The sequence below is a fragment of the Macrotis lagotis genome, chromosome 2 (assembly GCF_037893015.1).
Source record: "Macrotis lagotis isolate mMagLag1 chromosome 2, bilby.v1.9.chrom.fasta, whole genome shotgun sequence".
Classification (NCBI taxonomy): domain Eukaryota; kingdom Metazoa; phylum Chordata; class Mammalia; order Peramelemorphia; family Peramelidae; genus Macrotis; species Macrotis lagotis.
This window is the reverse complement of record NC_133659.1, coordinates 74,244,854-74,269,197: the sequence shown is the minus strand read 5'-3', so window position 1 is coordinate 74,269,197 and position 24,344 is coordinate 74,244,854. Positions and strand designations below refer to the sequence as shown.

General features: G+C 35.7%; 1 protein-coding gene across 1 annotated transcript in view; it reads right to left on the bottom strand.

Moving 5' to 3' along the window:
* Positions 1-298: 298 nt before the first annotated feature.
* TOR1AIP1 (torsin 1A interacting protein 1) overlaps positions 299-24,344 on the bottom strand; it is a 42,170-nt gene continuing 18,124 nt past the window's right edge. Inside the window, exons 5-11 of the mRNA XM_074220884.1 lie at positions 20,055-20,090; positions 18,954-19,052; positions 10,328-10,369; positions 9,555-9,623; positions 6,225-6,269; positions 4,065-4,118; positions 299-2,687 (exon numbers count right to left, since the gene is read on the bottom strand). Coding sequence (XP_074076985.1) covers positions 1,909-2,687; positions 4,065-4,118; positions 6,225-6,269; positions 9,555-9,623; positions 10,328-10,369; positions 18,954-19,052; positions 20,055-20,090 — 1,124 coding nt within the window. The 3' untranslated portion in view covers positions 299-1,908. The remainder of the gene's footprint in view (positions 2,688-4,064; positions 4,119-6,224; positions 6,270-9,554; positions 9,624-10,327; positions 10,370-18,953; positions 19,053-20,054; positions 20,091-24,344) is intronic.

The window sequence follows — 24,344 nt, the reverse complement described above, 5'->3', positions numbered from 1 at the left end:
GGTATTTAGATGAGCGGATACATAATTATACAAAACAATATCAAGGAGAGCTGTCTAAGAAAACTGGAGATAAAAGCTCCTTATAGAAAGTGACATATGAACTGTACTTTGGATGACACTAAGGATTTCAAGAGACCAAGGGTGAGGAGAAAATGCATTTCGGAATCAGGGAACAACATGCAAAGGGACAGAGACGGGAAATGGAATGTGATGGATAGTGAAAAACTGGTAGGCCAGGTGGACAAGAACAAGGAATATGTTTAACTGCTTGTCATTTAAGTTCATACCATACTCTGAATAAAAACCAAAAAAGTAAATTTATTTAAATTACTAAAATAGTTTTGAAAGTCATTTACAAATAAGCTACTACAATTAATGTTTCCAAAAAGGTACAGTAAGTAGCAATATTAATCACTTAAAATTATTTGGTCAGCAAAATATTTAATAGAAACATTTACTTCCCCACCCACCACTTTTTTTTATTTATAAAATGACAATATTTCTAATCATTACCTGTTTGGAATTTTTTTTGGTAAAATGATTCAACTGATATGACTTTGGATTGTCAGAAAATCATCTTAATAGGGATGTGATTTATGAATGTTAGGTGGTCTCATCAAAGAAAAATTGAACTACCATCATTTACCATCAAATATAGGTCATTCAAAGGCAATTTATGAAATCAATGTCTAACTCTAACAATACTCTGAAAGAAAATAAGAATAAAGATTATCCAAGTTTCACAAACAAAAAATATCCCCAAGGTCACTCCATTATTATAAGAATCTAAGAAAAATTAAAACAATTTAAGAGACAATACTACTATAAATTACAGATTGAAAATTAAAACTGATATATAAGCACATTAAATATACATTAAAAATTATCTGTGGTACTTTATTTTCTTTTTGGCATGAGGCACTAAAAATAAACATATGCATAGTAAGTCTTCATATTCTTCACGGAGTTCTATTAAAGGACTCAGAATAAAACAAATGTTCAGAGAAGTTATTATTTACTGATCCTGTCATATTAGATTTTTTAAAATCAAAGCTTTTATATATATCTTCAACAAACTATCCAGGATTTGTCCACCTTCAAGAAGTAGGACTGAAATTAGGCAATATATATATATATATATATATATATATATATATATATATATATATATATATAGCCTTCTAAAACTTAGGATCAGAAATTTCTTATAATATTCTGAGATGGCTATACTAAATAGGAAAGTGAATTATTAACTGAGATGATAAGGATGCTATAAACACCTAGATCATCCAAGTCTCAATGGCTTATTGTTAAATTTAATTTTGTGCAAGATTTTTACCCCCTAATTTCCCCAACCATTGAAAACTTTCAGTGCTTCTTCTAAGAAATAGTTTAATAGGGTAAATCCATGTGCTAAATAAATGTACTAAAGAAAGGGGAACAGACAAGTATGTAGCTATGTGTGAAGAGCTGCCTTACTAGGCCAATGAAAAAGTATTGGCAGTGGGGAATAGGGAGGGCAGGTGGTAGGGAAAGTTTTGGAAGAAAATACCTAAACTGAAAAATTGGAAAAGTTGATGGGAAAGGAGTTTATTCATTAATCAGATCAAACCTATAATAATTGGGTCCCAGGTTCCTCAAAGAGAACTCTCTGTGGAACCTGCAACAAATTGCAACTCGAAGTCAACTCTTCACTGTTCTACACATAACAGAAAAAGATCCTATTCAGGATCACAGACCATATAAAGAAGACTAAGAAATTAAAAGCATTTACAGTGCTTTGCGTTCACTATGTCCTATGTTCACAACAGAACTTTAATTTCCTTTAAAAAGAAAATGGTTCTTGCAAAAAGAGCTCTGAGTCTTATTACTGGTCAGAGGGCTTCAGAAGTTCCTTTTCTCCCTCAGTTATAAGCACACCCCACTTTTCAGGGAATTTTCAGGCTGGACAGGTAATACTAGGTGGGAGATACGGCTCCATAGTCCACTTAGTTTGTCTGAATCCATGTGATTGTAGGAATTAGGGATGTCAGAACTGGTAAACTTGGCCTTGAGGAAATCTCTCACTTTCTCTTCAACTTCCTTTAGACCTAAATCAGTTCCCAGTGTCTCTTCTTCCAGTAGAACTGTAAGAATCAGGGCCACATCTTTGAAGGCAGCATTTTCATGATCACAGTACTTGTAGAAGATAAGAGTGGAGCCTGCAGGCAGTGATTCAAAGCGATGAACCACAGCTGCATTTTGGCCATTTCTGAACCCATTGGTTAGTTTCTGATCCACTTCCAGTTTGACATTATCACTGTCTTGGGTGTATCTGCCAGTTCCATTAATTCGGATTGCACGGACTCTATTGAAAGAGGAGTAGGCATCTGCAATCTGTTCACTCAGACACCAGAGAGTTTCTTCGGCATCCTGGGCAGCAGTCAGCAACAAGATGGCAGGCTGAGGCCGAGGGTGGGAGCTATTCAGGTGTTTCTCCAAGAATGTCTGGCTCCTTTTCCATAACTTTTCATCCTGACTTTGGTACTTATTCATAAGTTTTTTCATCTGATTCTGGAAATTCTGCACAGCGGTGGTTTCTACATTGTTGGTTGAAGTCCATTTCATGTAGAAACAACTGGTAACAAAAATTAGTAATAACACTGGCAACCACGCTTTGATAGAAGATTTCTTTTTGGACTGATCTGCTTAGGAATAACAAGTGACAAACATAAACATCACTTTCTCAGCATCATAAAAGAGTGACTTGTTGAAATTTAACATTAAACTTTGTAACTTATTATTGTTCTTTTAGAAATATTTAGTAAGGGGGAGGGTAGTGAAAAAATGAAGGGTTGATGAAACTAAAGATTAAAAATTGTTACATTTCAAAAAACATTAAAATAGTTATACATGCAAAAATATTTAAGGTGGATAATAGATATTTCTAAGGTTCATTCTAGCTCTAAAATTCTAAAACTGTAGAGATGGTTAAAAAAAAAGCCTTATGGTAATAAATAGAAAAAATGCCATAAGTAGTTTAAAAGTACCAGCAGACAGCATACCTAAACATTTATTTCTGCTGTGGCACAGGGCAATGTGAAATTGGAAAACGAACAATATTAGACAAAATTTATGAAATTTCATTTCTTGCTATAGGAAATTAGATCATATTACACTGAAAAAGTAGACAATTTTAGATGAAATTCTTTCTAATACTGCAACTGTCATATGAGAATAAAAGTAAAAATAATTTAATCTCTTCCATATGTCACTAATGACAGGTGGTTTTGCTTTTATTGCAGTCTCCTACAAGACCTACTTGTTCCAGTTTCTGGAGCTTTCCCCCTTTCCAAATTCTCTTGAATTTTTTGTATTTACCTGTCTATGTGAATACTTGGGGCCCTAGAATGTGTTCACATTAGCACTCCTCAAAGGCAAGGACTGTTTTCACTGTGGTCTTTCACATGCCTGGTCTCTCTGCACATAGTGTTCTGTACACATTAGTAGGTGACTAATAAATATCAGGTGGTTTTTGGGGAACCACAGGCTGATTCTATTTTTTCTTGTGATCCATATAATTTAACTGTAGCAAAACTGAGTTTGGAATTTTCTCCTCCTTGATTACAAACCAATGAGAAGGGCGTTGCTTTGTTCTATAGTTTTCCATACCTTAAGAAGCAGCATTCTGAAAGGTCCAGCCTAAGTGGTCATTAGCATTAAACTATCACAAACTGTCCCAGTCCCACATTCTAAATCCTCTTGACTGTGAGGTCAACAGAACTTAAAGAAAAGATTCCAGTGTGTGGCTTTTCTTATATTTACAGACTCTAAAATCAATGCTTCCCTGAAGAGTTCAAGTGATGTTTCTTCAAGAACAGTAGCTTTAACTCTTCTATTGTTAAACAATATTAGAAAACTTAATTGTGGAATAACCAGAAAGGAATCTGGGTCAGGTATAAGGTATAGTCTCTAAAGAGGTAGTCTCTAAAGTCCATTTCAATTCTGAGATTTGATACTTCCATGAATTACCTTTATAATCAACACAGTTTCATTGGAGAAAGTAGAAATTAAGAAGGACTTACTTTGGTTGACAGATAACGATTTGTTTCTAAGGTCTGATTTATAAAAGTTATCATCTGTTGAAAGGATTAAAAAAAGAACAGTCAATTTCAGTTTTAAATTTCTGGTATTTTTCTCTAATCAAGATAAGAAAAATAAAAACTATTATACAGTAAAAGAAAGAATATCAAGAGATCAAGAGTGAGTATATATAGCTTTCAACTCCAGAGCTTCTGTTTCTACCCATTTTTTCCAACTTCCCAGTCATCTAAGAAGATATAACTCTCTTTCCTAAAAATACTAATCCTTTCATTTATTCCTCCAATTATCATTGCCTCTGCCTCTTCTTTTTTGATTCTATTTTCCCATGGAGTTAATTTCACCATCATATTAAAAAACATTTTAAAATAGTAATCATTCAATGGCTCTATTTCCTTGTCACTCACTCATTTCTCAATATCTTGAAATAATGGATCCCAGTTTGCCCCCTATCCCAATTTATTCTCCTGAAACCACTTTCTCAAAAGTTATCAAAGACCTTTAAACTCAAGAGCCTCCTCAATTCTAAACCCTTTTGATAGCTCAGTAGTACTGAATAAAGCTACTGCTACCCTAATTTCTGATTCTACTTTCTGTCTTCTCCTTCAAAGAATAAACACTTAAGTTAGAGGTTCTTATCTAGGATCTCTATTGTTTTAAGAAATATTTTGATAATGATATCTAAATATAACTGATTCCTTTGTAATCCTGTATATTTTATGCATTTATAAACATTATTCTGAGAAGCAGTCTAGTGTTAATAAGGCTCCACAACACAAAAAAATTTAAGAGTCCCTACTTTAAGTCTACACAAAGTAAGCACTTTGCACAGTTGTGCACTGCTGGGGAGAAATTCTTCCCTGTCTCCACATTGCCTCCAACTAACATGGTTTCTCCCTCCTTGAATTTCTAATAAATGGTTTTTCTACCCTATAAACAAGCATGACTTGTGTTGAATCCTACTGATGCTGCATTTTTGGAGCCTAGCATGATCTTTGTATGTAGTTTAGGTACTTAAGAGCTATTTCCTGAACTAAATTTGAACTCTATGTATTAGAAGTTGAGCTCAACATTATCCTCCAAAATTCTAGTTCTCCTTTTTGCCTTCTGTATTTCCTTTAATAACTTCGTGCCAATCACTACTGCTAAAACTTTTAGGGTCAAGTGTACAACACTCCATGGCAAGCCTCAGGGTGGTCATTCCCTGTGTAACCATGGCAACCAAGCAAACATCCCCAAACATAAACATGAAGGGATACAATAATGAGCCCTAAGGAAAGAAGAATCCACAACTGGACCCTGTAAGGCCAGCTGTCAGCTATGGAAAAAGGATGATATGTGAGCAGAGATAGCTACAATATATGATGATAAGAGTTCTGAACCTCAAGTCAGAGGACCTGGGTGTGAAGCCTAGCTCTGTTGTTTGTTACCTGAATGACCTTGGGTAAAAGTCACTTCAATTTCTCTGTACCTCAGTTGCCTCATCTACAAAATGAGGGGTGTGGACTAGATGTAATTCCTCAAGACGAGAGTGGGTTTTGACTGGGCTTGAGAGCAAAACTTGGGGTCAGATACTGAATGACTGGATTCAAATTTCAGTTTTTCAAGTGACTACTTTTGTGACTAAAGACAACGAACTTTACCATTCTGGTGTCAGTTTTCTCATCTATAAAATAAGGGGATTAGATCAAACAACCTTTTTAAAGTTCTTTCCAGTTCTAAATCTCAGACTTTATGACCTGAAACACCAACACCACTCTCATCTGAACTGGAATAATCTATTTCTTTTCTGTTTTCTGTATTAGTTTATAATATTTTGTATCTTGTTTATCTCTACCTTTTTTCAGAACCTAGAATAGTGCTTTGTACATAGTAGTAAATATATGTTTGTCAAATGGGAGATTAAACTGCCCAACAAATTATACAATGCTTATAAAACCAGATCTCCACATTATCTGTACAAAGTGGCTATAATTAAAATTTGAAGATCTAATACTGAATGTTTTGATAACATCTTTTAAGTCAATTGAAGTATCACTATCCTATCTTATTCAATTATTTAACAGGAATAGAGAATGTTCTGGGACAAGTCAAAGGAAAGAAGAAAATAGGTCAATTACATGACAAAATTTAATGTGTCATACCATCTGAAAAATGATCTTGAATCAAGTTCTTGTCTACTGTAGATACTGCAAGGAAAAATAATGAATTAAATATAGGCTACTTTTAGATTTTTTTTTTCAGATAAATGATGTTTGGTGTCTGTATTGCCCAAATCTTGGACACTTTCAATTTTTTTCCTTTAAAACTAACATTGGATTATTTTGCCAGATAAAAGTAAAGTGATTAGTTGGGTTTTTTCAAATATTCTTCAACCCCATATAACACCCAGGTTAAGAATCTCTGGAATAGACAGTTAACATTTTGGCTTCAAGACCAAAAAGCAAACCTAGATAATACTCCACTTCAAAAAATAATCCTCAAAAGACTCAAGGCAATTCTAAACCAGTCATAGAAATGAGGCTAGATTGGGCTAACTGATCACCTATTACAATTCTTAGTTCAACTCAGATATTGCCGAGTCCTAATTTTTAAAAAATCTCCCATAATGATAAGGTGACAATAACAGGTATTATATACCTAGGATTTACCTAATTAAAAAAAAAACAGATCTCACATTTACCATTCCCAAACAACCAATATAGAATACCATTGGTAAGGCAGGGATATGTTCTAAAATCTGTATAAATAACAGTGTTCATTCTTAATAACAAAAAATTGAAAGGAATACAAATTTCCAGAATGAAAACTTATGGGATGGGGCTCAAATTTTTCCTAATTACTGCCTAAACAGTCATGGCTTTGATTCCTTTACCCTCAATAACAGAGAGCTCTGGAATGACAATAGCAACCTAATGCTTTTAGTGTAGAAAGTACTGGACTGGGAGAAGGCAGACCTCAGTTCAAGCTTCAACCTTTCCCACTTACTATGTGAATGTGGGCTTGGCTAGTTCCTTTATCTCTCCCCTGGACTCCAGCTTCCTTGTCTATAAAAATTGGAGGAGGGGGGCTGTTGGAGGACCTCTATGGTCCTCTCTAACTTGAATCAAACTCGGCTTTGAGGTCTGGGCTCCAACATTTATTAGTTTTGTAACTTTGGGCATCCCTCTGTACCTCAGTTTATCTGTAAAACAGCAATAATATTTGTACTACACCATACTACTAAATATGAGATTATCATCATCATTACTATACAGTGACCTATAATTTATCCGCAATATGAAGGGATAATATAGCTGAAAAACTCATGAATTGTTTTTGTCCATTCATTTCTCTGTTCTTTGCTATTTTAGAAGTTCACTAAAACTGGAGGAAATGTTCTTGCTAAGGTGGAAAATAGACATGAAATATTGGTGGAGTGGCATTAAAGCACCAGTGAGGACAGTATAGTACTGCTTTCTAGCTGAGCTGACAAATTTATACAAAGAAGATTGTGAGACATGAATTCTAGAATGCTGAAGGAAAGAAAGTATCTTTAGTGCAAAGTCTGTTTTGAAGTAAATGTAGAATGGTCCTTCCCCACATGAATAGAATGCTATAACCACTATTATTATTATTCTTCTTACCACCCCAGCTTCTATTACATTTGAATAAGAGCTGTAGCACCTAGTATTTTTATTTCCCACTCCATATTTGTATTGTTTTCTTCATTGTCAAGACACGTATGAAATGCTTTAAAATGACATCATGGATGAGGTATGTATGTTATAAACTTAACAAACAAATTCTCTATAATGTTGAACAACAAGCCTGGGGAGGCGGGGAGGAGTACTTCAGCCTCACTATAGTATCATGGTGAACACAGTTGTCTTCTAGGCAACTGACACTGTCCTTGGGAAATACCAACCACAGAAGTTAGCTAGGAATCACAAAAAGGGTCGTTCATGTTAAGTCTACCTGAGACTGCTGATGAGCAGAAGCAAACAGACGGAACATAAAAGGAGAAAGATAGGGAGATCAGGCTGTACTGGGCAGAAGAGAAAGGATAGAGGCATTCTAGGGGTAACAGACAATGAGCAATAATAGCACATTGTCACACACACCCAAGTGGCCAGGAGAAGTGGAATAACAAGGCTTAACAATGACAGCCAATGATACCTATGTTGTACACATAAGCCCAATAATAGGCAAGGATTCTGAAAAGTTTAAAATGAGAAGGCCAACTTCATTCCAATTCCAACTCTTTGTGAGGAAAACATGGGTAATGCAGCAGAGACAATTAACTCATACCTTCTCTGCATGCTCTACATTCCATTCACTCATTTAGCTTCAGGAGACCTACCATGTCACAGACCTCTCTGAAATCCAAGGGGACTCACCTAGCCTAGATCAGGAGTGGGGAACCTCTGGCCTGAGGGCATATAAGACCCAAGAAATTATATGGTCTGGTACTACACCAAGGCAACTGCAGGTGGGACTCACACTAGGGATCAATCAATTAGGCTAATTTTGAAGTTGATAATTTTGTATGGCTCAAGAATGATGTCATAAATATCCAATTTGCCCTTGATGAATGAAAGCAGAGTAGGCACTTAGGGTGAATGTCACTCAGATCTAAGTAAATTTTCTTCTAAGGATAAGATGGTACTTTTGACATAATTCTGCTGAAAGTATTAAGTACATTGGATTTGTTATATCACTAGTCATGATGTAAAGTTAAAAGCATTTCCTAAGTTCTTTAAAAAACATAAAATAATCCAAACATATAACTGCAAACAAAATCTAAAGGCAACAGGCATTATTACTTCAAATGCTGGTAAATAAAGCTTCTCTAAATAATGTTGGTATTCTATACAAACTAAACTCGAATGTCTTACAAGAGAAGGAACCTACAGGAAATTGAATCAAGTTCTTGTCTACTGTAGATACTGTCATCAGTAAAGAAATGTCAATACAGTATGAGAACAATGTACCAATTCTGTTTAGTTAAAAAGAGCCAAGGCATCTTTCTTTCCTGTGTGTGTGTGTGTGTGTGTGTGTGTGTGTGTGTGTGTGTGTGTGTGTGTGTGTATTCAAGTCCACACAGCAAGTCAGAACTCAACCTTGGAATTAAATAAGGTTTTTTTACTCTTTCTACATTATCATGAATCATTATAACGTCATCATTAGCCCACCAACAACCAAAAACTGGCAATACAGAACTAAATATCTTTTAAAATTTTTTAAAAGTATAAATTAAATTTAATAAGAGCAATAAGAATTGCTCTGTAACTTTCCACCCCCTTTTTTGTTTTCTGTGCATTTTTTAAAATGCAAAACTAAATAGAACTAGGCAAAATAAATTTTTTTTAAAAAGCTCTTTTATGCTGAACAAAAAAAAATACCATATAGAAAAGTAGAACTTTGAGGGAACTATATCTCTTAGTAAATAATTTTAAGAACATTTTATAGCAAGCAGAGAATTATTCATTTACTTGATGATTTTGTCCGTAGTCTTGCATTCTGTCCAAACCATTCCTCAGGTTTTATTGGAATCTGAGGGTCTGGAGTATAAAAGGAAAGAAGTGAAAATTTCAATGTATAGATTTTCAGAAACATTTACATCCATTAAGACTACAATGTTATGAGGTTATTGAGTCAGAAAGGTCAACAAAAGACTAATTAGAAGCATTGAGGTCAAAAATAAAGGTAAAAGGGGAGAGTGTGGGGGGATGGGCCAAGGTTCCTGAAATTCCAGATAGAATACCAAAATAAGGTTAGGTAAAAACCTTTCAATACCATCTGACCTAACCCTTATAACCCATGGATTTACACTACACATCTTTAAATGTCATGGCACTAGTTAAGACAAAATTAAGTATGTAATCATGGAGAGATTACTTCTTAACTGAGAATGAATGACAAATAAAATTCAATTTCATTTTCCAGTATAATTTTCAAACAAATGAGATTCATTTTAATAACTTTTAAATAAATTGCCCATGAATTATGGACCCTTCCCATTTTTTCATCCTGCTGTCCCACTTTGGTACTGATGTCAAAAAGGAAAAAAAAAATTCAGCATGTATCTGGATGACAATACATTCATACTACAAAAGCAACTACCACATACAGGGTATCTTTGACCTACCTTTGATTTAAAGTCAATAATCTGAGTCCCTATTGTGATACTTTTTATAGAAAAAAAGCAAGATTATATGTCCCCTGCCATTAGAAAAAAGAAAGCAAACACATTTCATGTACTTACTCGGCAATGGCAATGGCTTATTGGGAAGTTGTACTTCTTGGTCTGCAACAGAAAGCAAGAGTACTTAGAAGGCTAAAACAATTCTTGTTTTGATTTTCTTCCCCAAAAAGATCAGGAAAAAAACAAAATGATCTCAAGACTTCCACTGGCCCAAGGTGACCAGATGCCAAGACTAACCCCATTCTCCCCTCTATTTTTAGAAGGTCAAGAGTCAGGTCTTTTTAATATTCCATTTGTTTAATACCATTAAGATTTTCTTTATATGATTAGTACCTTAAGCACATATATGAGGAAAGTACCTCCAAGTTCACATGAAGCTTTATCAATGAAATACTCTGGATGCACTTCTAAGCAACTTGGTGGCCATTGTCAGATGGTTACTAAGTAGGAGTGATATACTCTATCATGGGAAGCTTCAAAATGAACCATAAAACTTGTATAACCCAAGTATGAAAATACTGATGCTACCAAGACATAACTGATTGCAAGTTTCTGTGAAAAGTATAGTGGTAACACTTGGATATTTGGTATACAGAGTGAAATCTAAAATTTTCTAAGATCTCAGAAGCAAAAGGCACATGGAAGATAGAGAAAAGCAATTTTTTCAAATGTCCTTATTCCATTCTCAGTATTATTTCTATCTTGCCATGTTTGAGTTGAAATTCAGGCACTAGATAAATGAAAGAACAAGGTCAAAAATCTGTAAAGGAGGCTATAAAAGAAACAATAATTAAATCCTCAAAGTTTCTTTAATTAGGCTACAACTTTTGAAAAAGAGAATTGGGGAATGAACTTCGAATGAATGTGGAATTTTATATAAGGAGTACTTTGTACCATACCAAATTTGTTTATGCATCCTACCCAACAAAGCAGACCCAGGAAGTTCCTTTTGTCAAAGGACAAAAGTAGGTTCCAACTGTTTTTTGTTCAGTGTAATCAACAGCAATGAAGAAAATCACAAGGCCACTCTCAACAATGAATCAATGCCAAGGAAAGCCACAGGAAGTGACTTCGGGTTTCTAAATTTCAAATTCAATCCTGAGAATAGACATGGCTAATTTAAGAAATTCAGACAGTAAGATATATACTTTCCCCATCCTTTTTTTTCACAGATTTCTCTTTATTGTTTGCTATTCTTAAACTGTAAAAGATGGTCTAGAAAAACAACAAGAACAGCACCTGAACCTATTCATTAAACAAAAAAGTAAGAAGGTGGAAAGAAGGAAACATGCCTTGAAAAATACTCTTTGATGACTGCCAATGAAATTATGGACACTGACTAGGAGATCTAAAAATAAAGGCAGACATACTGCAAAATAAAACATTTTATTTTTTAAAAGCACAATTTACTTAGGGTCTACTTTAAGTTCTATTTTTAAAATGCTGCAAGGCAGTAATTGAATCTACCATAGTAACTGAAGTATTTGCTAGAATTATATAACACAGTTTATAAAAAAACCAAACCCCAACACAAAGCAATGATTGAATGCACTGTGGTATCTGAAGATTATCTGCTAGAATTGTATAATTTGTATGAATTGGTCCAACCATTCTGATAAGCAATAACTTGGAATTATACTATAAAAGTCACTGAATTATAATTGGATTAAATCCGACCCAGTTTTGCTACTATTAGGCATAATTATGACCAAGAAGGTCAAAGATGGCAGGAAGAGGTTTCATGAATAAAAAAAAAAATAGTTTAAAGCAGTGGCACCTTTTTATAGCATCTGAGAAAAATAGGATGTACACTTACTGGGAGTGGGTTAAACAGATTCAAATTTGAACTCGTTGGAAAATTATTTTATCATAAAATCCAATATTACCAATGAATATAACAATAACATGTAATATAACAAAAAATAAGGTCATTTTTTTTAGATTTTTCAAGGCAATGGGGTTAAGTGGCTTGCCCAAGGCCACATAGCTAGGTAATTATTAAGTGTCTGAGGTCAGATTTGAACCCAGGTACTCCTGACTCCAAGGCCAGTGCTCTATCCACTGCACTACCTAGCTGCCTCTGGGAGGTCATTTTCAATGCGAACCCATGGGATACCAGTTGGACACACCTGGCCTAGATGAATTCAGAGAAGTTTGGGAAGACAAATCTGAACTGATGCAGATTGAAGTAAATAGTAATGAGGACAATTTATACAATGAATACATTAATGTGAGAGAAAATAACATTTACAGTCCTCAGAATACTGATTGATGCAGTGAATAGGAATAACTTTTGAGGCCTCAAGGGAAAGTACCTTTCCATCTCTTGTCAGTGAGATGATAAACTAGGTGAAGGAGGCATACATCTTCAGGCATGGTGGACGTGCTGACTTGTTTCACGGTGGGTGTGATGGTGGATAGAAGAAATCATGGGGAAGTCCCAGTTTTGTTAAAAAAAAATTAATAGCTGCTTTTGCCTTCTCCCTGGTATACTTTTTTTTAGGTTTTTTTTTTTTGCAAGGCAATGGGGTTAAGTGGCTTGCCCAAAACCACACAGCTAGGCAATTATTATGTGTCTGAGGTCAGATTTGAACTCAGGAACTCCTGACTCAAAGGGCTGGTGCTCTATCCACTGTGCTACCTAGTCACCCCCTTGGTATACTCTTTGGAGATAGTTGTAACAAGACATAGATGGCAAAGAGGAAGGTGATTAAAAACCTCTTAGTTGTGGAAAATTCTAATGATTCAAAATGACAAAGCTACAGCAAAGTATAAATATACATTAGGAGCAGGAAGGGATCTTACTGGTTCCTCTAGTTTAACCCACTCATTTCAAAATGAAAAAATTGAGGCTCAAAGAAGGAATATGACCTGTCCAGATAATGTCAGGAGTTAGTGGTAGAGCTGAGAGTGGAAGCCAGGTCTCTGGGACTCCTAGCGCAGTGTTATTTTTAAGTATATACAAGGTAAAAAGAAGCTTCAGATTTTTAAAATAACAAAATTAGAAAACTGCTGAATGTTGCAGCAGGCAAATCAAATTAATACATCATATAAGAGTGAATTCTGGAGAAAAAAATTAATTCTTACAGATAAAGAGAAGCATCAGGGAAGGCGGAGCCAAGATAATGGAGTGAAGGCAGGAATTCCCAGAAACTCACCCCCCCCAAAAAAAACTCCAAAATCTATCAAATTATGACTCTAGTCAAAATTTAGAGGGGCAGAACCCACAAAAAGACTGAGTAATACAATTTCCCAGTCCAGGACAACAAAGAAGTTCTGAAGGAAAGTTCTGTTTCACCAGGACAGGGGTTAGAAAAAGCTGTTGTGAGTGTGGCCAGGCCGAGTGCCTAGATTCTTAGGGGCATCTGAGTCCGTGGCAGAGGGGATAGTTTCCAGACCTCCAGGGATCACTGGGAACAGCTTGAAGGGGTGGTGAGAGAACTCTGCCGCACCAGAGTTGAGTGTGGAGTGAGCACCAGCCTCAGAGCAACCCTGCTGAGAGAACCTGCAATGGGAAAAGGGAAGCCAACCTGCACCTCCAGAGTGTACCCTACAGATGGTAAGGGGTGGGAGAGACTGCAGAGGTCTACACTCAAATCCAGGTTGCAGTTTGGGCTACTACAACTGCCTAGCAGAGACTCTCCTCACAGCTCCAGGGAAGAGGAGAGCGCCTGTGGTCATCCACATACCAAAGCACAGGCAGGAGAGCAGTCAGAGCCTCTTATAAGACCTTGGAGGAATTAAGGTCCCAGTGGGTTGTCCCAAAAACCCCCAAAAGCCTTGTAAGTGCAGTGAATCAGTCACAGGCTGAGGAAATGAGCAAACCAAAGAAAAAGAAAAATCTGACCATAGAAAATTACTTTGGCCCCATGGAAAATTCAGGAGATGACAAAATTGAAGCGCCTGTACCCAAAACCTCCAAGAGAAATAGAAAATGGACTAGGGCTATGCAATTAAGGGAGGCAGAGGAAAAATTGGGAGGAGAAAAGAGAGTGATGTAGATAAATTATGAAAACCAAATCAGCAGCTTGGTAAAAGAAATACAAAAAAATACTGAAGAAAATAATGTTAAAAAAATCAGTTTAGGCCAAATGGAAAAAGCAACACAAAAGGCAAATGAGAAGAAGAATGCTTTAAAAAGCAGAACTGGGGGCAGCTAGGTGGCATAGTAGATAGAGGAGTGGCACTGGAGTCAGGAGGATCCGAGTTCAAATCTGCCCTCCGACACTTAATTGCATAACTGTGACCTTGGGCAAGTCATGCTTAATCCCATTGCCTTAAATAAAAAGAAAAAAATAAAAGCAGAATTGGCCAGCTGGAAAAGGAGATAAAAAAGCTCTCTGAAGAAAATAACTCCTTCAAATGCAGAATGTAAGCAAAGGAAGCTGATGACTTTGCAAGAAATCAGGAAGAAATAAAACTTTCAAAAAAATCCCCAAATTAGAAGAAATGTGAAATATTCTATAGGAAATACAACTGACCTCAAAAACAGATACAGGAGAGATAATTTAAAAATTACTGGGCTACCTGAAGATCCATGACCAGGAAAAGAGCCTAGACTTCATTTTTCAAGAAATAATATGGCAAAATTGCCCTGAGATTCTAGAAGCAGAGGGTAAAATAGAAATTGAGGGAATTCACCAATCACCTCCTGAATGAGATTCCAAAAGAAAAACTTCCAGGAATATTATAGCCAAATTCCAAAACTCCCAAGTCAAAGACAAAATACTAAAAGCTGCCAGAAACAATTCAACTACTGTGACTCTATAATCAGGATTACACAGGATTTGGCATCATAGTGGGGCAGCTAGGTGGCACAGTAGAGGGGCGGCTAGATGGCACAGTGGATAAAGCACCATACCTGGAGTCAGGAGTTCCTGGGTTCAAATCTGGCCTCAGACACTTAATAATTACCTAGCTATGTGGCCTTGGGCAAGCCACTTAACCCCATTTGCCCTGCAAAAAAAAAAAAAAAGTTCTTAGGGCTTGGAATATGATATTCTGGAAGGCAAAAATCTTGATTTACAGCCAAGAATCAATTACCCAGCAAAACTAAACATCTTCTTTCTTTTTCCTTTTTTTCCCCCTTTTTTTTTTAGGTTTTTGCAAAGCAAATGGGACTAAGTGGCTTGCCCAAGGCCACACAGCTAGGTTATTACTAAGTGTCCGAGACCGGATTTGAACCCAGGTACTCCTGACTCCAAGGCCGGTGCTTTATCCACTACGCCACCTAGCTGCCCCCTAAACATCTTCTTTCAGGGGAAAAGATGGACTTTCAATGAACAGGGGACTTTCAAACATTCCGACTGAAATAACCAGAACTGAACAGAAAGTCTGATCTCTAAGTATAGGACTCAGGTGAACCATTGAGAGGGCAGACGAGAAGGACTAACTATGAGGAACTTAATGGACTTTCAATGAAACAGGGGACTTTCAAACATTCCTACTGAAATAACCAGAACTGAACAGAAAGTCTGATCTCTAAGTATAGGACTCAGGTGAACCATTGAGAGGGTGGATGAGAAGGACCAACTATGAGGAACTTAATGATGATGAACTATTTGTATTCCTGCATGGAAAGAAGATACTGGTAAATCTCATGAACTTTCTCATTTATAAGAGCAGTTAGAAGGAGCATATATAGCCAAGGCACAATGGTACAAGATTACTGTAATAATATAAATATCCCCCCCCCAAAAGAGGATCAGGAAATAAAGTCACACTTGTCATTGTCTTTTATCTACCCAAAATGGATGTGCTATGTGTGGAATAGTTTTATTATATCTGAGATTTAGGAATTTTATACCTTCAAATAACCCTTATTGGCATCATTTCTGTGAGACCTCAGTGATTAATGGTATTGATTATTCAAATACAGTGAAACTTTTGGATCCATGAGCTTCAGAGAAAATCATAATGGGAGTGGCTAGGTGGCACAGTGGATAGAGCACCGGCCCTGGAGTCAGGAGTACCTGAGTTCAAACCTGGCCTCAGACACTTAATAATTACCTAGCTGTGTGGCTTTCGGCAAGCCACTTAACCCCATTGCCTTGCCAAAAAAAAAAAAATCATAATGGTCATAGAAAGTTATGGTTTTAATCTGAGTTCTCCAGTTTTATATCAAGATTAAGAACATTTACAAAGTAAAAAATAAAAAATAATGTATTACTTTCCTGTATGCTTGAGGACTTCATATGTTTATGATGATGATGATGTGTTTGTCTTTCATTCTCAAAGCAGACCATGACATCATGGATGTGAACCCATGACAAGCACATGAATTGGATTTAAGTGAGGGGATACTGTGCCAAGTCACCAGTTGTATTTTCTCTTCCACAGCCATCTGGGTCTAGTGACCAGAAATGGATCATGACAATTGGAGATGGCCCTGAATGCCAAGTCATCAGTTAAGTGACTTGCTCAAGGTCACACAAGTGTCTAAGGGTGGATTACAAACTTCCTCCTAACTCCAAGGCCAGTTTTCCATCCACTGCACTACTCAGCTGCCCCACAATTATGATATATTATGCTGTATTACAGTCTATTGTGGTTGGAATCTTAAAATTAACTTAATTTTAATTTTTTTTTTCTAGGTTTTTGCAAGGCAAATGGTGTTAAGTGGCTTGCCCAAGGCCACACAGCTAGGTAATTATTAAGTGTCTGAGGCCAGATTTGAACTCAGGTACTCCTGACTCCAGGGTCGGTGCTCTATCCACTGTGTCACCTAACCACCCCCAAATAAAGAGATTTTAAAGATAATAAATACACATTTCTATAGAACTTATGGACTGACAAAGTGCTTTACATAGTCTAAGTCAGATAACATTTTTCTTTTGCTTTTTTTTGGCAAGGCAATGGGATCAAGTGATTTGCCCAAGGTCACACAACTAAATAAATATTAAATGTCTGAGGCTAGATTTAAACCCAGGTTCCTCCTGATTTCAGAACTGGTGTTCTATCCAATGTGCCACTGAGCTGCCCCAGTCACTATTAACAGATGGCAAATACTAAGTAATCTGGGGATCATTAAAAAATTCCAATACCTGTCCTATTAGATTCAAGAAAAAGTTCTGAATAATTCAGTACTGATTAATCATATAATACCTAGCATTTGTATAGGGGTTTTTTTTTGTTTTTTAGTTTTTGCAAGGCAATGGGGTTAAGTGGCTTGCCCAAGGCCACACGGCTAGGTAATTATTAAGTGTCTGAGGCTGGATTTGAACCCAGGTACTCCTGACTCCTAGTGCTCTATCCACTGTGTCACCTAGCCGCCCCTATATGGGGTTTTAAGATTTGCAAAGCACTATATACCTGTTATCTCATTTAATCCTTACAACAATACTGTGAAGATAGGTAGAATTGTTATTCCAATTTCACAGATCAAAAACCTGAGGCAGAAAGAGTTGTGATTTGGTTCAGGGTAGCACAGCTAATATCTCAGGCCTTCCTGACTCAAGTCTAGGGCTCTAACCATTCAATCATGTTGTCCAATTATTATATATTTCTAGAAGATGAAACAGTTTAGTCACCTTCAAGGGGTTACCATTAAACATATCGAAACGATAGAGCAATATCTCTTCCCTGGGGACAACAAGCAACTCAAAGGCATTCTCCAGCCTATGGTGGGGTAGGCAACACAAGGAAAGCCTCGAAAAGTCCCAGGGAATCCTCCCCTCCCCTCCCTCCATCTCGCAGAACCTCTGGCTTTACTCTCTTAGCTAGTAAGAGGGATCACAGAAACAAAGTAACAGTTGTGGGAGAAAAATCTGAGAACCAAGGCTATGGAGGACTAAAGCTAGGACTGTGTTTGAGACCTTGTTAGTATCCCTGACACATTTTCTCTGCATTAAGACTAAATAAATGAAAACGTCAGTGTGGTGGGGTAGAGAAAGCATACAGCTTTGGATCTGAAGCCTGGGTTCAAATCCTCTCTGCATTAAGACTAAACAACTGAAAAGATCAATGGGGTTAGAAAAAGCATCAAGCCTTAGATTTGAAGCCTGGGTTCAAATCCTTTCTTTTTGACATTTAACCCAAATGATCCTGGACAGATCATTTCCCTTCTCTTTGGCCTTGATTACATCCTATGTAAGATGAAGTTGGATTTGACAGTCTGTGAAGTACCTGCCAATTCTAGACTCCTGAACCCCAGAATAACAATTGCTGATGTGGGACTGAATTCAAAATGGAACTAGGGAAAAAATTTTAATTAAAACTATTATCAATTTCTTAAAGTCAGAAAAATCTTTAGAATAGCTATGTCAATATAATTTCACTAATTTTTTAAAAACTAGCATAATGGCACATTTACAAATGTACACATTTTTTCCAATATTGAGAGGCAATATGACAAGAGGGAAAATAAGCCAATAGTTGTAGTCAGAAGACCTGGTTTCAAAGTCCAGTCCACCCTCCTTACTACCTGACATCAGTGGGTAACTCACAATCTCATCTGCTCCTCTGCTTCTACGTTGGTAAAATGAGGAGAGTAGGGAAGGTCCCTCTCAGTTTTATGACCCTATGATCTAAGCAGGCTAAACAGTGCTTAGCTTGCCCAAATATTATGATTCATCTCATCAACTTACTTCAGAATATAAATGGACCAAAAAATTTAACAAGCGCTCATTTAAAATGCAAAACTAATCCTTCTATACAAAGGTCAAGATAATCAGACATCATCATTTACCTTTTGACTTAAGAGAATCCTCATCACTATAGCTGGAAGGATTCACATCATTTTCAGAGATATTGTGGTGTTGTTCTGCCTCCTCCTCTTCAGTTTCCCCTGGAAACATATAATAAATTGCTTAAAGAACTGTTGGTGGAAAGAGTCTTAAAATGTTCAGAAGCTTAGATATGATGGTACCTAGGAAACAGGTATTTTTCAAATATAGATAAAGCCTATTTTTCATCATGCTATATACAGAAAATGTCTTTTCATTTATTATGCTTATTTTTTGTGGTTGTTGCAGTTTGTTTATCAAAAAATTTTTTTTAACCAAAAGGATGATGGTACTGCTTTAAATGACTATAAGTTAGTCATACTTCAAAATTAACAAGAATACACATGAGACATGGTTTATAAATTCTGTCTGTCCCTTCATTATCTATTTTGTTTGGCTAGCCACAAACGGCCAGACACATTCATTTTGTGATCCTTAAGTCATCTATTACCTGAACAAACATTTATAGACAAATCTAAAAGATTAACTTCATAAAGGTTACCCTGAAAAACCACAGAGCAAACATGGAGACACTAGGTATATTAAAAAAGGTGAGCAAGGAAAACAAATTTTAATGTATAATTGATTCTGACAGGGCGAGTAAGCATGCCAGTTAGGGTTGACCTATCCAGATTATATTTGAAAGCAAGAACTCTAAAAGACTAAATATAACTTGTGACCCATTCAAAAATAGATTAATATGAAACCTTGGAACATATCTAAAAAATTACAGAATCAAATCTAGGATAAACCAGGAGCTTTTGTTTTCCCAGAACTTTTTCAATTTGGCAAAGATACTACGTATATAATGAATGATAACTATCAATTCCTAAAAACTATTCCTAATTATCTGTCCATTATGCATTTTACAAAAGAATGCCAAAAAAGAAAACATGTAAACCCATATAGACACCCACTCATTACCTCTTTTTCTATGAATTTCAACCTCAAAAGACATTCTGTTTTCTGTCTTAGCCCAGAGTTTGGGTGTAATATTACTTATAACCAGGATTAAATTGCTTTTATAACAAATGCCGAATCAGACAAATCCATAAAGATAATACCTTCTTCAGAGAAATCAACTTGCATTCTAGTGCCTCCTAGGGGAAAAAAAGAAAGTCACATTTGAGTTATATATATAGTCTCAGTGGCAAAAAATAAAAATAAACGCAGTGATTACACTTAAAATTAGTTAACACCAATTCTGCAAAGTGAAAATGAAATGGGGGGGGTCATCTAATAATTCTAATATTTTCAGCTGGATAAACTGTTAAACTCTTAAGAGTCATTTCAAGATTCAACCAGATATCTTTGCTAGGTGGGCACAACAGTTATGAGTACTGGGCACCTAGAGTCAGAAGATCTGAGTTTAAACTTGGTTTCAGATGCTTATTGGTTGTGTAACCCTGGATAAGTCACTTGACTACTGTTGGCCTCAGTTTCCTCATATGTAAAAATAGACTAGCAGCACCTATACTTCTTAGGATTGTTGTGAGAATCAAATTAGATAATATTTGTGAAGTGCCTGGCACATAGTAGGCTTTAGATAAATATTGGCTATTATTATCATTAGATTCAGACTTGACAGATTGAGAAATCATCCTGGAAGATGTTTATGATGACACTGACAGAAATTTTGCTACTATGTCATAAGAGTGACAGGAATTTCCACTGACATGTTAAATAAGATAACAAATAAAAATTGAAGGAATAAAGGGAAAAATAATTAGCATAAACATTAGGAATGAGAGTAAATGTATTTTTTTAAGGGGCTGCTAGGTGACATAAGAGTGATGGCCTTGAGTCAGAAGGACCTGAGTTCAAATTTGACCTCAGATACTATTTGTATGATTCTGATTCAAGTCACTTAATCATGTCCAATTCTTCATGACCCAATTTGGGGTTTTCTTGGCAAAAATACTGAACTGGTCTGCTATTTCTTTCTCTAGCTCAATTTACCAGATGAGGATTAAGTGACTAGAGAAGGAAATAGCAGACTAGTTCAGTATTTTTGCCAAGAAAACCCCAAATTGGGTCATGAAGAATTGGACATGATTGACTGATTGACCAAACAACAATTGTAGCATAAACAAGTTAGATTTTTTAAAAACTAGACAGCTGGCCAAAGAAACTGATTTTCCTGATGAAACTGGCACTGCAATGGATTAAAGCATCCCAAGGGAAGTGAAGAGAAGAGAGAGGACAAGATTCAGTCTAAATGTAAAATTTAAGCCTGATACTTCTCTCTGGATTGTTGATAGGTGAACTTATTTGACCAAGAGTGAAGAACTTACCTAATATGTTTTTAAAAAGCAACTATAAATGAAGTATTTTAGTTATAAAAACTTTTATACAATATATTGTTTTTACATCACATTAATTACTGAATTTCCTTCCCCTCACTCCTCTCCTAAATATTTAATGAACTTTTTCTTCTAGTAAAGATTACTGATAGTAGAAAATTAACTAAGAATAAAGATGATCACTGATAGAATTTTTAAAAATCCTCCAAGAGGAACCATCTTGTCACTCTATTTCTATTTCATCGAATGTGCCTAAAAGAAACAAAACTATATTTAGATACATTTTTAAAGGACTTTTCCTTAGTTCAGACACTCAATCAACAAGTATTTATTAAAAACCTATTGTGCTATAAATAAATACAAAAGCAATCCGTAGGCTCAAAGAGATTACATTCTAACAGTTATTTAATTAGGTATTCTCAGAGTATCCAGGTGAGAACAAGGTACGAGATAGTACACGAGGCTATTTAGCAAATTAATTAGCCTTATTAAGTTTTTAAATAAACCACTTAAATTTCAATAGGGTTAGGAATCCTATTTTAGTAAATAAAAATTTCAAGTAGAATCTGATAGAGACTCTCATGCCCAAAATTAGTTACTAAAAATGTCATGGTTAAATTTAAAATGCTATCTTATTACAATGAATCTCTCCTATTTTATATTTCATAGCTCCTAAAGGTCTTGAAGATGTATTTCTGGAGTTGGCATAAGTTCACTTTGTAATTCTAGGATCGTGATACAACAACGCATGGATACAGTTTGGTCATTTGCTATAAAGTCATATTATAAACGTGGTATAAAAGATAATTTTGCCTGTATTTTCAGGCTCTTATGCAACAGAGGGTAGCGGCCAGAAACTTGAGAAAAGCATTATCCAAAACTAAGACTAGACTCAAGAGCTCAGTTATATTGTAGGTTTCAAATGTAATATCTGATTTAATGAGATTTACAAAAACTACTGACAATTCTACATGTTTAAAAGTAAATCTGATGATGAAATGGCAGTTAGATGAATTGTTACATTTTAATTTCACTTCCCTAATAGCCATTTCAGCTTCCTATATATTTTAACTTGCTTTTCAAAAACAGGAATTAAAAATTGTTCTTTTTAATAATCATTCAGAAACTTTGCTAAATTAAAATCCTATTTTGGGACAAAAAGTGTTCTTGATAAAAGAGAAACAGTTGTCTTAAGATATATTTTTTTAAAATAAATTAGAATAGGTAGCAAAGGAGACTTCTAAGTTCTACTAGTAACTTCATGATAACTGATTTACAATGATTAAGGGCATTAGGAAATGGTTATTTTGTAATATAATAGCCAGCCCTGCATAGAGCTTTAAGGTTTGCAAAATACTTTATAAACATTCACTCAATTAGAACCTCACAACAACTTTGGGAGGTTAAGTCCTATTATTTTCATATTATAGATGAAAAAATAGAGGCAAAGAGCATGATTTGCCCAGAGTTATTCAGATAATAAGTATCTGAGGCAGGAATTAAACTCAACTAAATCCTCTTTTCCTTCCATTGTTTCACTTAGCTACCTCCATCTCTAATCTCATGAGTCTTAACTCAAAACTATATTTTCCAGTGATATTCATTTTGATTCATCTTTCATTGTCCTGATCAAAGTAATTAATTAAGAAGATAGAGATGATTATGGTATATTCTTACTGTTGAATCAAGGCTAAATAAATAGATCATCCGTTTGAGACTAGTTAAGAATTTGTAACCCCAAAGAATTCCTTATCATTATATGAAAGTGCCTCAAATATCATCATAAAAGACATTCATTACCTAGTGACTTCTTAGCTTGACTAGAGGCTGAAGAGAGCAATGAAAGGGGAAGGAGGTTGAAAAGGGCAGGGGAGGGCTTGAGCAAATCTAGAGGGCTTAATTTAAGTTTCTGTTTATGTAGAGGGTCAAACCATTATGAGAATCATATCCTAAAGGAAATCATGATGCTATCAACCACTGTCAAAGACAATTTTCTAAAGCAGATGGATCCTGAGGTCTGATGGTATAATAGCAGGAGAGCAATCCCAAAACTGGAATAGAATGCTTCACAAGGGAAGGGGTCTCAGTCCTCTAGCCTCAAACTTCAAGGACAGACCCACTGGGTTGACTGGACTCTTGTAGAAGAAATACTTGGTTCAAGTGGGGGCTGGTCTGGGTGACCTCTGAGGTGCTTTCCAACTCAAGGCCTATGATGTATTTAATTGTATCTGAATACAATAATCCTTCATATGAATGAATTTGTGCTTACTGACAATTTGAGTGATCCATTGTCCTTATTCTATTGGAACAGATAATTCAAATTCAAAATCAACAAACAGACTACCTTTTAGGGTAACATGACACTGTGCTTGCCCACAAAGAGATTATAATCTGTGTGCTGTGGTAACTAAGATATACAGCTAAAATGGGTCAGGATGTGATGTTCGCAAAAGGGAGCCTAGATACAAAAGTGCTCTAGGAAACTGTCAGGCAGGAGAAATAATTGGAGGTTAGTATCAGGCAGTATTTGAGAAAGGACCACTTTGTTTTTTTAAGAATCGGATAATAAAATGCAGTTTTATTTTAATTAAACAAGCATGAGCATGTTAAGCTTTTCCCCCCTATACTCTGCTACATGGAAAAAATATACTGAATGTAGTTCTAAGGGGATAAAAGGGTGAAGATTATTGAAACAACTGACATTTAGGAAAATCCTATTAATAACCTCTGCTTATAAACATTCTTGCATGATAGCATATGATTTAATGTCCTACTTATACCTACTAAATTTTCTCTATATTTTTTAATTTATATTTATTTACACATTACTTACACATTACTAAAATAGTCTTGTTGTAAGAGTAAACATAATTCTCCACTTCCCCCACAAAAATAAAAAACCTCATGAGAAATATAGTGAAGGAAGCCTGCATTCCACTCCAGAGATCCTGCCAACATCCAGCCCTGTGGTCCCAGACAGGTCACCCAATCCCACCACCTTGTAAAAAGTAAAAATGTAAATGTGTCATATCTGATTACCCTCTCCTTTAT